The 16,472-nt window shown below is 44.5% G+C and overlaps 1 protein-coding gene across 5 annotated transcripts in view; it reads left to right on the forward strand.

Annotated features, from left to right (window-relative positions):
* ZHX2 (zinc fingers and homeoboxes 2) overlaps positions 1 to 15,570 on the forward strand; it is a 75,945-nt gene extending 60,375 nt beyond the window's left edge. For all 5 annotated transcript variants that reach the window (XM_051778484.1, XM_051778482.1, XM_051778486.1 and 2 more), the window contains 2 exons: positions 6,479 to 9,166; positions 14,303 to 15,570. In XM_051778484.1, coding sequence (XP_051634444.1) covers positions 6,664 to 9,162 — 2,499 coding nt within the window. In that variant the 5' untranslated portion in view covers positions 6,479 to 6,663 and the 3' untranslated portion in view covers positions 9,163 to 9,166; positions 14,303 to 15,570. The remainder of the gene's footprint in view (positions 1 to 6,478; positions 9,167 to 14,302) is intronic.
* Positions 15,571 to 16,472: the final 902 nt, after the last annotated feature.

A 16,472-nucleotide genomic window follows, 5' to 3' on the forward strand; every position in this document is an offset into this window, starting at 1 on the left:
CACAGGCAGAGCAAACCAACACAGTGAGATGAAAAATAAGAAAGATTTTATTGGCAAGTTACACAAGTGTCTGTTAAGTAGTTTTGAGGGTTTTTTTCTGGTTGGTTTGCTTGTCTTTAAAAGCAAGGTATATCTGTGAGAAGCAAAGATCCATTTGCACCGGCTAGGGGGTTCAACCTGTTTCAGCCTCTGTATTACTTTATTCCAGCCCTAAGCTGTAAGCAAGATGCAGCACAAAGTCGTGACGTTTCTGGTGCGCTTTTTCCTTTCTGCAAAAGTTAAGGTTTTTAATTTGACATCTCTTCAAGTTTGGCTTTTTAATTTGACATGTTTTCAAATTTGGTGGTCTTTTAGACAGCCTTTTTCAGACTCAGTCATGTTTTGGGGTATTAGGGAAAACAGGCAACATTTCACCCTGTGTCCTCACTGTCCTACCACTTCCCCAACCACAGGTTTCAGGGTTTTGACTGATGCTTTGTGCTGCCAAGCTGTGTCCCAGCTGCCATGGAAAATTCCTGCTCTACCATCACTTTGGAGGAACCTGTGGGAACACCACTGCAGAAAAGGAGTTCAGTTTCTACACAAATATTTGCCTTTTGTTGTGGGGGAAGTAGGATATAAAACTAGCTATGTGCACAAGGTAAAGATGAGAGAGAGTGAAAAGATTTCAGTATTCAGCAAGAGAAAGCTTTTTTATTTTTTTGTATCCATTAGCATGAACCATACAGTTTGCTGCTTGAAGGTGGCATAGCTGCACAGGCAAAAGTTTTCCAGTGCCATCCAGGCCCAAAACACATGGTCTCTTTTCCCCGTGTGATTCTTTTCCCCATTTTCCCAAATCTGGGGGCCAGGTGACCAGAGAGGAAATTTGGCATTTCCTCAGTCATGCACAGAGTTGCCATCGAGGTCCCGCTTCAGTCTCTGAGCCATTTTAACAGGAGTTTGATAGATCACAGGACTGTGGCTGGATTATTTCATTAATTAAACAAATTTCAGAAATTAAAGCCAGATTAGGACCTCACTCATAACTGCTGAGACACACTTTTGGGGAGATAGTTTTAAAAGAACATGTTGCCTCTGCCTTGTGTGTTCCCATCCTGGATGGCTTTGCTAAAGCAAAACAAATGGAAAGTTTTTGTTCCTGCCATGGGTTCTCTGAGGTTTGGTTTAGACCTCATTCACAATGACACATTCTGCTTGGAGCCAAGCACTTTTGTTTTTCACCTGGTTGCCTTTTTCTGTTTTGTGAATTTGCTCATTTAAAAAGAAAATTCAAAAAAATTAGTTGTTTTTATTTTTTCCAACCCCCTGCAGTATGGGAAGATGAGCAAAAGATGTGGCGGGTGAGGGCTGACTTCCCCCCATGCCCAGGGGGCAATGGCTGCTCACAGAGCCAGCTGCTGACAGCACCCCTGCACGCCACGCCTGTGGCGCTCCACGCTGGCAGCAGCCCTATAAAGAGGTCGTTTATCCAGGGTCTTGTCCATAACAAAACAATAATAATAGACTGAACAGAGTCAGCTCTAGGGATAGAGGTTGACCTAACCATGGTGCAGCCCTATTCATTGAACATCAGATATGGATTTTGCTCCTCGACAGGATATATGCGCTGTGGACACAACTCAGGTGATGCAGTGTAGCTTGGGTTCCCATCAGGATGTGCTGGTTGCTAAGCCATTACTGTAGGGTCACCTCCCTGCAAAATTTGGTAGTCTTTGCCATCTGCAAGTAAAATCCAAAGGTTTGTGGGGTCAGGTTTGCCTGCCTGCTGAATTCCAGTGGACTGACAGCCTGAGAGAGCTGCCTCACTCCTGAATTGGAGGGGCTGAAGTAGCATCATTTAGCAGCTTTGTCAGGAGCAACACCATGTATTTAAAACTGTCTACTGGGGCTTTGATGTTCTGGCAAGCAGCTCACATTTGAAAGCTGTGAGATGCTTCTTATGCTTTCTCTAATGTCCTCAGATGGGATGTGGCAGGACCTGCAAATGTATATGATGCAGCTCCCAGGGATCTGTCATGGGGAGGGGGACCCATCCTCCTTTGAAATCGTGTATTGTTTTATGCCAAATGACATCCCTACTGAGGTCCTGGAAGGGCCATAGCTTGGAGGTCCCAATAAACTCATCTTGCTTATGCAGTTGTTGGGCCTCTTTTCCTCCCCGTCTTTCAGGGTGTGGGTTGAAGGGACAGAGACAGTCTCTATATGGTTATGAGCACCCCAAACTGCGCATCTTGGACTAAAAGTCATTTGTTTTTTTTACTGACCTCCAGAAAGCAGCATTTGACTTGATCTTGATTTCTATGGTGGATAGTGATTCTCGTGTGGCAGAAAAAACTATTCAAAATGTAGGGTTAGAAACCAGCAATTAGACATGCAGAAAACCACTATGTGGAATAGAAGATGTAAGAGAAACAACAATCTGTACAATTTTCTAGAAAAACTGTAGCAAACAGACTTTTTTATGTTTCCACCCACTTATATATGTTTTGGAGGGACCTACCTCGGCCCTTCCTCTGTATGAGAACATCCTTGTTTGGGGCCAGTCCTCCTGTCCTGAGAAGAGTTGGGAGATCAGCTCAGCAACTGAGTGCAGCAGAGAGCTTGCTGAGCATCTAGAGACTGAGGAATTCAGAACATTGTCTGACTTTTAAGAAACCTTTGACTGATTCAAAGTTGTAACCTAGATCGTAGACTATCCCAGAATATGCTGAGTTGGAAGGGATCCATAAGGATTATCAAGTCCAACTCCTGGCCCTGCACAGGACCATCCCCAATAGTCACACCATGTTCCCAAAGAGTATCTTGCAAATGCTTCTTGAACTCTGTCCCACTTGGTGCTGTGATCACTTCCCTGGGGAACCTGTTCCAGTGCTTAGCCACCCACTGGGTGAAAAACCTTTTTCTAGTATCTAACCTAAACCTTCCCTGACACAGCTTCAGGCCATTCCCTTGAGTTCTGTCACTGATCACCACAGAGAAGAGATCAGTGGCTGCCCCTCCTCTTTCCCTCAGGAGGAAGTTGTAACTGCAATGAGGTCTCCCCTCAGAGTCTCCTCTTCTCCAGGCTAAACAGACCAAGTGCCCTCAGCCACTCCTCATACAGCTTCCCCTCAAGGTCTTTCACCATCTTCATTGCCCTCCTTTGGACACTCTCTAATGGCTTAATATCTTTCTTACATTGTGGTGCCTAAAACTGCCACACTATTCAAGGTGAGGCCACCCCAGTGCAGAGCAAAATGAGACAATCCCCTTCCTCGACCAACTAGCGATTCTTTCCTCAGTTTGTACATACATCCAGGGTTGCCCCATCTCAGGTACAGAATCCAGCACCACCTTTTGTTGAACTTCATATAGTTTGTGATTGCCTAGTCTTCTAATTTATCAAGGTCTCCTTCTCCACTCTTCTATCCCATTGTTTTATCTTTTTGTTCTTAGCCTTTCTTCTTGTGGAGGAGGGGGGATATTCAGTGAAATATAAATAAGCCTTGCTCTGTCTTTGATGTCTTTCGAATTTTCTTCCTTTTGCTGATGTTGCCACATGAATTTTGCACGAGGTCATACATTAGAAAAGGAGCAGACCATTAGGTACAGCTGTGGCCTGGGAGAGAGAGCAAGCCACAGGGGAGCATCCTGGGAGCCATGGCTCCATCCACATCTTCATTGCCGTGGCCCAGGGCACTGCCTTACACCTCCCTTCCCTCATCTGAGAAAGTCAGTGTCACAAATGTAGTGGGATCTCCAGGGAAGAGTGGGGTGACCTGATCACCTTCACTCTGTTTCCAGCAGCAGCTGGGCTTTCAGAGCCCATTCTGCCCCCTTCTCTTATCTTTTGACCTGTTTCAGCCAAATTTACTGTAAGGGAAGAAGCTTCAAAGATAATTCATTTTCTGCAAGTGTGGTTAAACATGGGTGACCAGGAAGATGGGTGTTTGGACAGTTGTGTGTTTGTCTCTAGCTTCTGATCCTTTCTTAAGTGGGACAGAGCAAGATGCAGATCACTGCCAAAATATCTGAGGGAAGATAATTGTGAGGGGAAACAGAAGGGAATTTTGAAGGAATAGATGGAAATGATAGAGAATATTCTGTGTAATCCAGTTTAAAGGTCAGTCAACACAAATCTACAGAAAACCAGGCATCATTTCTTCCACTGTTCATCTGCTTGTTTATTATTAAAAGGCAGAAGGAAAAAAGGGAAACAGAAGAGGAAATTTTGGCTCAGAGGTGCTGACGCTTTGGGGAATGGTGATGACAACACTGGTGATCCCAGTTTGGAGGGAAATGGCACTCTAATCCTGACCGAGGCAGAACCATAAGCCCGTGGGCAGCCCCATCTCTGTTTCATGGAGCTCAGCAAAGATGCTTTATTTCCCAGAGAAGCACACTAGGAGCTTAAATGCACCCTTGAAAGTCAACCAAATGGTCTCATGCTTCACCACATCAGAGCAAGTGTGCAGGAGTATCACTGGTCTCTGTCAGGGCTGGGCAGTGCAGGGGTGGCAGCGGCTGTGAACACAAAGCACTGTACAGATATGCTGAGGCATCTGCACTGTAACAAACAGTGTCTGCGTGGCATCTTGTCTGTGGTGTGTTTGGTGTTTCACGGCTTGTGTTTCACCAGAACCTTATCTGTGAAGGTGCTGCATGGAGAATTTTCATATGAAGTGTTTTGTGTATGGAGAATTGCTTCACACTGGAGTTTGAGTACATGGAGCTGGAAGCTGCCATCCCTGCTCTTATTCCCAGCTGGAGGTGCTTCCTCTGGCAGTATATAATTTTGAGTTTCCATATATGCAGAAGTGGTATGATCTGTGATAGGCAGAGCAGCAGAAATGTGCTCTAGAGACCTGCAGAGTATTCCTCAGCTGCAGACAGAACCAAGAAGTTAGCTGCTGCTTTTACAGTGGCTATTTCTGACTCTCATGCCAGGGCTTAAGCAAGAGGAGAAGGCTCAGGGACAGTATTTGGATGGTTATAAACTGCTGATGTGTCCAGATGTAACTGCAGTGGAATTTTATTTCATTAGATCTTTATATCTTGGATTCTGATTGCAGCTTATCATTTACAGGCTTCACAAGGAGAAAACCTGCATTTGGTTAGATATGAGATGATAGACTCACAGAATGGTTTGTATTAGAAAGGATCTTTAGAGATCATCCAGTCCATCTCCCCTATAATGGGCAGGGACATCTTGCATTGGATCTCTATTTCAGATTCTCCATTTAGTACACTTCTACAGAAATCAGTGCAGGCCTTACCCACTCGGCAAATCTCCACTTTCCAGCCTCCTCCAATTTGTAAACCTCAGTGCCTCTCCCACCCCATTCCAAGTACTTCTTGAGTTTTCCGTTAAGATTGGGAATTATTATGAAACCAGAGACCATCTGATCAGGAAGAATAGCAAATTGGATTCAGTGATAAATTAGAAAAAGCATCCTGTCAAATAGGGAAGTGACCTTTCTTTATCTTCTTTTGATTAGTGAAACTTTTGACAGCTAAATTCCTCTCTTTTGCTCCACCCACTCCTGATGAGTGCAGGTAGATCCTGAAACAGCTGGTGTAGTTTTTCTTCATGCTTTTGTTTGACTCGTGTTGGCATCAGATCCTTTTAAAACATATTTTAAAGAATTCTTGCATTTGAGAACTTAACAAAACTACTTCAACATATGAATTGTGCTTTAAAATGTTTTGGGGTTTAGTTTTGTGTTTTTTCTTTTTTTAAATTCTGTAGAGAATAAAATGCACAAATTGGGACTTGGTGAGACTATCACTGGAAGGGACCATGTTTAAAAGGTGTCTAAGGGCTTCTGATACCTTTGGTAGCTACCTCTGTCAATGTTGAGTGAAAAGTGGTGTTGTAAGGAAACTTTTCTTCCAGAAAAGACTTAATAAACCTCCACAGATTGACTGAAGTTTCTTTGAGCCCACTTTTCCTTAAGGCACAGACCTTAGGAAGTGTTGATTTACATTAACTCTTCTTTATGCCTTTACTTTTACAACCAAGGCAGCTTTATTTAGAAATCACCCATCATTAGTAACCACAGTCACTTAGTAGACATATTTACAAGGTAAGTGACAGTGGGAAGTAATTAAGTTTAATATAAATCACACTCAATTTCAAATCTGCAGGCTTCAAAATAATAATTAATAGAAACTGCGGCTTCTATAAAAAGATGCAGTATTTATAGCAGTATCTTCTTTCTTTTCCAACTAAACACATTGAGTCTAGTGGAAATTAAAATCCCCTGTCTGTTCATCTTATTTGTTTCAAAGTAATTTTCTTCCTGTGGTGCACTTCATTGCAATTTACCCACTGCTTTTATTCTTCATGGGGAGATTTTTGACTCTTAATATGATGATGGGGAGGAGGAAGAGTTTGGCATTATCCAAAATACCCTTACAAATGCACATACAAGCTGTGGCTTTCTGATAAATCTCTGTTAAATCAGTGCCTGATAAGGTGTGCTTTGTTTCACAGGTGTCATGCAGCTGACAGGTCCACTCGCGGAGCTGATGGTCACAACCAGGGCAGAAATTCATTAAGCAAAACAGAGTAAAATAATCAAGGTGTTTTGGAGCTGTTTGCAAGATTTACTGAGTTGGTCGCTCATCCTGTCAAAACAAGACACCATTTGGGGCAACAGTGTGCTGCCAGTGGCTGCCATGGCCAGCAAAAGAAAGTCGACAACTCCCTGTATGGTGCGAACTTCTGAAGTCGTGGAGCAGGAAGGCGCTGAGGGTGTAGAAACTTCTAAAGAGAAGGGGACTGGCACACCACAGCAGGATTCCAAAAAAAACTGGCCTTCAGAAAACTCAGTCAAAGACTGTGAAGTGGTTGAAGCAAAGCCCCCAGCTGAAAATCAGTCTAAGAAACCCCAGGGTGGTTATGAGTGTAAGTACTGCCCCTACTCAACACAAAACTTAAATGAATTTACAGAGCATGTTGACACTCAGCATCCAAATGTCATTCTCAACCCCCTGTATGTCTGTGCTGAATGCAACTTCACAACCAAAAAATATGATTCTTTATCTGACCACAACACAAAATACCACCCGGGAGAGACTAACTTTAAACTGAAGTTAATTAAACGCAATAATCAGACTGTTTTAGAGCAGTCCATTGAGACCACCCCTAATGATGTTGCTGTCACGGGTGGGGGGCTAGAAAATGCAGAGTGTGATGATTCACTTCATGGGGGAATTAGCACAAATAAAGTGCCAATGATGAAACTGGGAAAGCCTAAAGGGGAAACCAAGAAGGGATCCAAAAAGCCAGAAGAGGGAGTTACGGAAAACCACGTGGATGGTGCTCTCCCCCGTATCATAACTGAAGCCACTGAAGCTATTGCTTGTATAAATGGAGACCTTCTCCAAGATGTGTTAGCCCATGTTATGCCCTCTGTACAGCTACCACCAAATATCAACCTTGTCCCCAAGGTCCCAGTCCCTCTGAACAGTACCAAATACAACTCTGCACTGGACACTAATGCAACCATGATCAACTCCTTTAATAAGTTTCCGTACCCAACACAAGCAGAGTTGTCATGGTTGACAGCAGCATCGAAACATCCGGAAGAACAAATCCGAATCTGGTTTGCTACGCAACGTTTGAAGCATGGTATAAGTTGGTCTCCTGAAGAAGTGGAAGAGGCAAGAAAGAAAATGTTCAATGGTACTATCCAGGCAGTTCCCCAAACCATCACCGTCCTACCAGCTCCTTTGGCAACTGCAAAAATGCCGCAGCCCATCATCCAGACAGCTTTGCCTTGTCAGATACTGGGCCAGACTGGTCTGGTTTTGACTCCTGTGTCAAATGGTTCAACTGTTTCCTGTTCACCAATTACACTCGCTGTTGCCCCAAACCAGGGGCAAAAGAGGACAATACAGACCTTATCAAGTGCCCCAGAGGCCAAGCGTCCTCACGTAGTTCAGGTGCCTGAGATTCCTGCCAAGCTGACAGCTGTGCCGCTGACACCAGCCAGTGAGCGGAAGAAGACGAAGGAGCAGATAGCAGAGCTAAAGGCCAGTTTCATGGCAAGCCAGTTTCCTGACGATGCAGAAGTCTACCGGCTTATAGAGGCAACAGGTCTTTCCAGGAGTGAGATCAAGAAGTGGTTCAGTGACCACAGGTACAGAAGTCAGAGGGGCATTGTGCAAATTCCTGGCGATGCTTTAGGGAAAGATCAAATAGCACCTTCAGCTGGTCGACGTGGCTGGTCATTTCACCCATACACAGATTTCACTCCCCAGAGATTCAAAGAGATAACCCAAGAGCAGCGTAGGGCCCTTGAGGAGAGTTTCCTAAGATGCTCTTTTCCTACCCAAGGAGAATTGGACAGACTTCGAGTGGAGACTCAGCTGAGTAGGAGGGAGATAGATTCATGGTTCTCTGAGCGGAGAAAGATAAGGGACAGCATGGAGCAAGCTGTCTTGGACTCAATGGGATCATACAGAAAAATTAAAGCAAAAGGAACTCCCAATGGTGCAATAAGCCAGGCAGAACTTCTGAGTGGCTCTCAGCTTCCTGGTGCTTTATCTGTGTCCTCAACCACATTTAAGAAAACACAAGAGCAGATTCATCTACTGAAAAGTACATTTGCAAGGACCCAGTGGCCATCACCCCAGGAGTATGACCAGTTAGCATCTCAGACTGGGCTCACAAGAACTGAAATAGTCCGCTGGTTCAAGGAAAACCGGTCTTCACTAAGAACAGGGTCACTTAAATGGATTGACCAGTACCAGCAGCAGTATGCTGTTGATAGTCATAACAAGCAAAGCCAGAAAAAGGGCTCCAAACACGCTGAGAGTCCAAAGAATGGTAACGAGGTGTCTCGGCAGCATTACCAGGATCATAAAAAACTGAATGAAGAGAATGGAGGTAAACCAGTGGTGAGAGCAAAAAGAGACTGTGAACCACTGAAAGACTCTTTGTTGGGGAATCAAGGAGAGGGTATGGACAGGGTGGATTGCAACAGCCACGACGGCCACGGCAGCGAGGAGAACGAGGAGCCGGCGGAGGTGAACTGGGTGGAGGTGACGGTGGGTGAGGACGACGCTGCGTCGGACTGTACGGACAGCTGGAGCCAAACGGCACCCGAGGGCCAGACAGAGCTGGCAGACTATGACTCTGAAAGTATATCTGGAGACAATTCCCACATATAGACAGGTAATGCTGATGGTGCCCTGTTTCTCTGAGCCTGCCTCTGTCTGGGTCTGCTTCCAGCATCCTGTAGCCCCTCTTCAGTATAAATTCCTGGAACCCATCCCTGCTGGATCCTTGTGCCTGCTGGATGCCTGAACAAAAGGGAGACCCAATCTGCTTGTAAAGTAAAGCCAACTGTGTGGTAGCAGAGGAGTTAGTGCCATTTCCTTGTTTCTTGTCTCCTTGTGGGTTAAGTCCTGGATAAGGGAGATTTTTCTAGGGTTTTTTTCAGTATGTGATTAAACCTTAAACTTTCTGCCTTTAAACAACCTATGAAACCTCTGCAGCACTTGATATAAAACATACCAGCTGAGCCACACAAAGAAATAGTAAGTAATACTAGTTGCTAATATCCCCCTTGCTAAGAGATCATTGATCTCCTGTGAATAGAGGCTGTGGCTGTTTTTGCACCTCAGGTCCTTCCTTTGCAGCATCCTGCCCTGCTTGGAATAAAAGGTCAGTGGGGGAAGGGCCCAGGACAGAGATGCTTCTTTATGCAAAAGCAAGCAAAAAAAGAAAAATGTTGTGGGGACTGAAGTGGCTCATGCAAATGTGCTCTCTTGCAGGTGAGAACTGTCTCCAGCCTCGCTTTGTTCTGCTTGCTCACACTAGAGGCTTAGGAAGTGCCCCAGACTAAGCTGTGTGGGTGTTTTAGCAGCTCTTCTTCACAGGATCTTGAATTTAAAAGCAAGCTGCAGGGCCTTGCTTTAAGGGGGGTTTGTACCATCTTTCACAATGTGAAAGGATGTGTTATTTGGAGGTCTGAAGCCTGTTTCTGATCGGAGTTGCACAGGTATAAATCTGGAGCAAGCACGTCAGCATTTCTTGACTTGCGTGTTGAATTGAGTTCACTGGAGCCTGTAACATTTTGTGCTCAACCAAATCTGTCTCTCCCCAACTGGAATTTCTTTAAGCTAGAAGTTACCCTAGCAGGTAACCCTAGCAGGAAGCTCAGCATCCTGCATTAACAACCATAGTGAGGGAACACCTGTTTTAGAAGGAGTTAGTAGTTTTCTGGTGTCTAAAATTAAAATATACTTTAGCATTTCTTTTTAAAGAAAAAGAAATACAAAATACAGAAGCCAGGCAGGACTGATAAAGTGCCTCTACACTTGCACTAAAGACTTTACTGTTATAGTTGGCAGTATTTGGATTGAACTGCCGGTTGCAGACATGCAGGTTTTGGTAGCAAGCCCTGCTGACTAGCACTCCGTTTTCTCCATGTGCAATACTTGTCCAGAAGTCTCCTGGGACATCTTCTCTGAGTTAAAAAGGAAAACCCTGCAGTGGTATTATTTTTAACTATGAATTGTGTCAGCTAATCTTGAGAAATGTTATGACATCATCTATATAACAAAATATGTTAAAGCTTCAGACTGCAGTGCAAGGCACTGTTCTGCATTATCCTTGCAGAAGTTGGTAATTAGGGATATGAGTAACAGGTGGCAAAAGCACAGATTAAAGGAAGAAGGATGTGGGAACCTCGGCTGGAGGTATGCTGGGGTGCTACTGTTGTACAGCCACATAAGAAGGGAGAGCCAGGATCTGATCTGCCTTTTAAAATCAAATATGTGATGAATAAATGCATTGTGGGATTATTTGTTTTCAGGATTGTTATTCCAGATCATTTCCTCCTTCCAGCTATGAATATTGGTTGTGAGGAGAGGGAGCAGACCAGGGGTTAGGAGGGGGAATGGGGAGGAAGGCGGGAGCTGGGGGAGTTGCTTGAAACCACTCTTTCTTACACACCTGTTGTACTACAGAACAAGGCTCTGCAACAGTCCTCTTCCAGCAGCGTAGGTTTGGTGCCTGCACTTTTGTCAGTGCAGGTATGTTGGAGTGAATCTCCTGCCTCTGTACCCTGGTGCAGATGCTGACCATTAAGGTCCAGGGCTTTGGGGGTGCTGAAGTGTTATCAGAGAGGAATTTTAATAAGAACTTTGATCTCAGTTAAACTTTTGCTGAGTGGTCCTTTTGGTGAGGAGCTTTTCGGTGGTTGCAAGTAAAATACACCTACTGAGAAAAGGTGCACTGGAGCAGGACTTTTGCTGCAAACAGCATGCAGTAAGATCAGAGGGCATTTTGTCCTGCTCTTTGCTTGTCTCTCAGCATGCTGGCCTGGGGACTTGACGAAAGCCCAAAGTCTTTTTAATTTTCCTTTATTCTGCCTGTAAGTTTCAGCGCAGAAATGCAAGTGCCTGCTCTCTGGCACCCATGTGGAGGCATTATCACAATTATTGTGACACAAAATTTGGAAGCTTTGGTCCCACACTGGTGGGACCCGTGGAAAAATCTCAGCTACTGTCTCCTTTTTCCTTAAGGATAAGCTCTCACTCTTTGTCCAGAAATGTTCAGCTAAAGCTTTGGTGTTCAGCTAACAATGTGTTAAGTGACATTCAGGTATGACTAAAAACGAAAGACTGTGCAAGACTGAGAGCTTGTTTCTGCCTGTTTTCGTATAAAAGCCTGATTTTTCCTCAGCTACCATATGTAAGAGGTGGACTGAAGAGCTGACAAGGGACTTCTTTTGATTCTCACACAGCCACTCTTCCTGGGTGAACCTTTCACTGCTGAGCCCTACATCAGGCAGAAACATGCTCCTTTGATATTCATGCTGTTGCTATTTTGTCAGCTTGATGTACATAGTCTAAAATGATCATTTGTTGGTGATTGATCTCCATACTCCTGTTGGCTAAATTTGTGTGCAGCTTCTGTAAAACCTCATCTCTTCCAGACTGTCTTGGTCACTCTCTGCTCTGGTGTGTAGCTCTGAGTTTCTGGAACTATTGGAGAGCATTTGTGTTACAGCCTAGACAGACCTTAAACCTTAAAAAATTGAGTATTTCAAAACTGATCCCTGTTCAACAGATTCTACTTCTGCTGGTGCTACAACTAGAGGAAGTTTCCCAAGTGCCTGACCTCCTTGAGAGCAAGATGCATGCTGGGCTCTGAAGTACCATCTCTGTTACTAAATCCATATCTGAAGCTTTGGGCAATATTGGATTTTTTCTGTGGAGCAGGTCAGGTTTTCTGAACAGTGAGGCTGAGAGACCTGTCTCCATAGAGCAACAAGGCCTTCAGGATGTTGAGTGGCTGCTGTCAGGTGCACTGAAGCCATCACTGAAAATGTTCCAGATGTTGCATCATGCAACCTTGTGTCCCCCTTGTAATATGGCCCAACTGCTCTGTCAAGAGAGTATTTTAGATCCCTTTCCATGAGTATAAATATTCCTGTCTTCCTACAGCATGGATCAAAATTAGGTCTGTTGTCCCCATTTGTGCAAAACTGACAAACAAAAACTGGTCCTAAATTAAGTACAGCAAACTACAGCTCAAACAGGAGAGCAGGACCAGAGTGTGCCTGACAGCTACTACTGGCTTTCTTCGTGATGTCGTCTCCCTGTGAGGTTTTCCCAAGATCAGAGCTTTTGTTTTTTCTCAGAATCATACTTTTTCCCCACCACCACCACCTTTCTGCAGTAAACTGGTATTTTAGAGTTATTTCATGACCTCCATTTTTAATTGTGAACCTTGCAAGATGTAGACACTAAAGTTTATGGCTCACAGTGGGAGTGAGGTAGGTGGATGCCCTGGAAGATGTGTGCCCTGGCTCTGGGTAGGCTCTATGGAGATATCCCAGAAAAAAAAAAAAGTCTGAAGACAGTTGCCCCTCGCAGATGCTGTATGCAGATGCTAGGCATCAGAGGTAGTCTGGTTTCTTTTGGCATTTCCAACCCCTTCTGCACTGCTACAGGAGCTGGGATCACATGTTTGCTGGTGGCACAATATGTTCCTGTTCCTTGGTGTCCAAAACTGGTAAAAGGGAACAGCACTGGGGTTTCTCTTGCTTTCTGCTCAAGTTCTCACTCTTCTTGTGGTTTAGGGTTTCATCTAAAAGGCTAGCTACAGTGCCTGTTACTGGTGCTGTGCTCCAAGGCACCATCCTGAAGTAAATCAGCGTGGGTTTGACTACTGGTTTTTGCAGAATTTGGGTCACCCTAAAGCATTTGAAGGAATGAGAATGAAGTAGGGAGGATGTGCTTTTTTCCCCTGAAACCAGTGAGGCACGCTGAATACCTGAGTTCTAATGTAATGAAGGACTTCTGGGGGAGATGCAAACCCCAGCGCTGCAATTAAAATTTTCCAGTGAGTCAAGAGGAGTGGGGGCCTGTTTGAGGAAAGGTCTCAAGGATGGGGAGGACTTTTCCCCTTGATGTTGGTGCGAGGCAGTCCTTTTCCTGGGTGTGACTGTGTTGTTCTCTGCATTGCAGAGGCCAAACAGAGCTCACTATTTCTGTGGGAAATAACAGACCAAATAGCAACATCTATACAAGGTGTGAAATAATGGTTTCGGGAAGCACTGCTGCAGGGTGGGTGAGGAGGATGGTGCAGGAAAGCCATCTCATGCAGCTCCAGCATGCGTGGATGTTTGCACTTCTTGCACGTTTACACCTGAGATGGGAAGAACATGCTGAACATAACCCTTGTCATAGAGCCCTTGCTCTGTGCTGGGAACTGGGGATACATGTAGATTGGTGGCTATCTGAAGATTGGGTGTCGGGGGGTTATTTTTTAATCTCTGGTCCATGGTGTGCAGCCTTTATGTAGGTGCAGGAGTCACAGCAGAGCCAGGGAGCTGCTCTGCAGAGCACAGGCACATCCAGTTTTTTCCATTGTCTTGCGGTTTGTATCGTTTTCTAAAGTAGTGCAAACCAAGAAGTATTATGAGGGAATTTACTGGGGGAGAAAGACCTGAGGTCTTCTCGGTTTTCGCACTATATGTCCTGTGGTCACAAAGTAGCTGCCCCAAACGTGTGCACATCATCTTTGAGTCAGTGTGAGAATCTGCTGAGTCAAGGCTGTATATCCGTGTTAGAAATCCCTAGGGGATTATTAGCTGGGTGTTAACATGCAGCAAAACTACAGCACCCTACCACATCAGGCTGTGATAAGGATAGGCTTCAGAGTACAGTTAATAGAAAATACAGTGTTACTGTGTGTGCAGGGATGTAAACTGGAATGCCATGTTAGTTAACAGCTAGTTAGTTAGTTGTTCATAGTGCCTTCAAAAATAATATGCTACTTTTATAATTTTTGCAGGGGTACTCCTCAGCTGCACTGTCCTGACATTGGAGGGGAAATGCTGTCTGAAAATAGAAGAAAACTCTATTTTCCTGCCTGGGGTGAGATAGCGTGTTGCAACTCCAAGTCTCAAGCGCCACTTGTGGAGGCACAGCGAGAAATACTCTTGTGGAGTGTCATCATGGAATCGTTGATAGTGCCAAAGTCCTACTACTGCATTTCAAAAGAAAAGAAAGAAAGAGAAAAGGGTCCTTGTACATAGATTTCTCTTCAGTTTCTCCCCCCCCACTTTCCTGCCCAACCTCTTCCTCTACTGGAACAGATTTGTACAACACGAAAATTTTGTTAATTTTTTTAATAGATGCAAGTTATTCTTGCATATAATGCAGAATTTTGGGGTTTGTTTGGGGGAGGGAAGTGTCTTTTGTGGGGTGGGGAGAGGAGAATTTTTTTTTTTCTGAAGTGTTTTAAGACAGAGTTGCAATCTTTTGGCGTCGTCTTGGTGCAGATCAGCATCTGAGCCCAGATCCCCACCCCAGTTTACATTTCAGCCCAGTTAAACATGTTCTGGAGTGGTGGGTTTTGTTTTTTTTCCCCTTGTTGTTTTGAATTTTTTGTTTTGTTTTATGGCCACCTGCTACTGGTTGAAGTATTTAAATCTCTGCTTTTATGTGCTCCTACAAGGCAAGTCTTCTCCAGCTCCTGTACTTCACTTTTCACCAGCCAGCCCCAGCTGTGGGTCTCTAAAGATTTGGCTAGAATGCCTTTTTTTGTTCTGATTTGCTGGATTTTTTTAGCACTTTTTGTTTAAACTTGCAGTACAACCTCCAGAGGGGTTGGAGTGAGGAAATTAAGATGCTTCATAACTCAAACTTGTGTTTCTTTGGCTGGTACAGTGATGGACACCATAACCAGCAGTCTGCCCTCCAGCTTTAGATGTTGTAGCGCACAACAGAAATTTCTTATTAACCCTTGCCACTAAATTTTTAGATCGATCCTAGGTTCCTGATTGCACTTTTCTTTTTTTTTTTTTTTCAAATACTGCTAATATGGATTTGTGTGGGAGTGTCTGTCCGTGCACATGTGAGGAGGAAATGGAGAGAGAGCAGGAGCCTGGGTGCAGGAGCCGTCCGGTGCGTTCCTCTGATGAGCTGGGTTTGGAAAACTTGCCCACCTTTCAGTACGCTGCACAAATAGGTTGCTAGGGAGTTTGAATAAATCTGACTTTTCTAACTTGTTGCTCAGTTGTTGTAACTCAATAAAGCAAAGGCTAAACATTTTGGTAACCCCTTTCTCATCTCTTTATTTTATTCCATTTAAAATCCAAACTCATCCCAATCTTGGTGCACAAGGACTTGGTGCCTTTAGAATCACAGTTAGGGTTTTAACTGGTTTTGCAGTATTCAGCTTGCACTATTCAGCTTGGCAAACACTGACCGGATTGAAGTGAACTCAGTGAATACTGATGTTCATTCCCTCCGTGTCAGTCAGCTCCTTCCTGCAGGAGGGATTTGGATAGCGCTTGGGAATGTTGGGAAACACCTTTTATTTTGGTTGCAGTCACAACTGAATGAATGAATGAAGCCATCCCTGTGACTCACCCATATGTAGTTATTTTTATTAATCATCAGCACAACATTTAAGTATTGAGGGAGGTTTACAGTGGGTGGCAGCAAGCACTCAGTGACTTTTCTTACAATAAAGTTGTCTGGTTCATTGATGAGGGGGAGTGACTGCATAGGGCACCACTTTGCTTGCTGCATTTGTGTAACAACAACAGGTGGGGAAATGACATCAGCTCCTCCATGGACAAAGGCTGACAGAGGATGAGCCTGCACATCTCCCATCACACAGCTTGGATGTTGATCTCTGTGGTGGAGGCAGAGGCCAGTGCAGTCATGTATGTACCCCCACATGGGTTGTCAGATCAATGGATGCAAGCATCAGGTGACCAATAGGAAAATGCAGGACTCTGTAACTGAAACTAATGGCCAGTTTTGTTTGCTTTGCTTACATGAAAGGAGGATAATATTTTAATTGCCCTTGTGAAGTTCTTAACAGCCACTTGGCGGCTTAATGTTCCTGTTTGCATCTCTCACGTCTGATGTGTGTTGTACATCTGTGTGTTTGGAGCACTGACTTACTTTGCTGAACGCCCAGGGAGCTCAGCAGGAGGTTTAGGAGGAAC

The sequence above is a fragment of the Manacus candei genome, unplaced genomic scaffold (assembly GCF_025592945.1).
Source record: "Manacus candei isolate 608988 ecotype Guabito, Panama unplaced genomic scaffold, ASM2559294v1 h1tg000013l, whole genome shotgun sequence".
Taxonomy (NCBI): Eukaryota; Metazoa; Chordata; class Aves; order Passeriformes; family Pipridae; genus Manacus; species Manacus candei.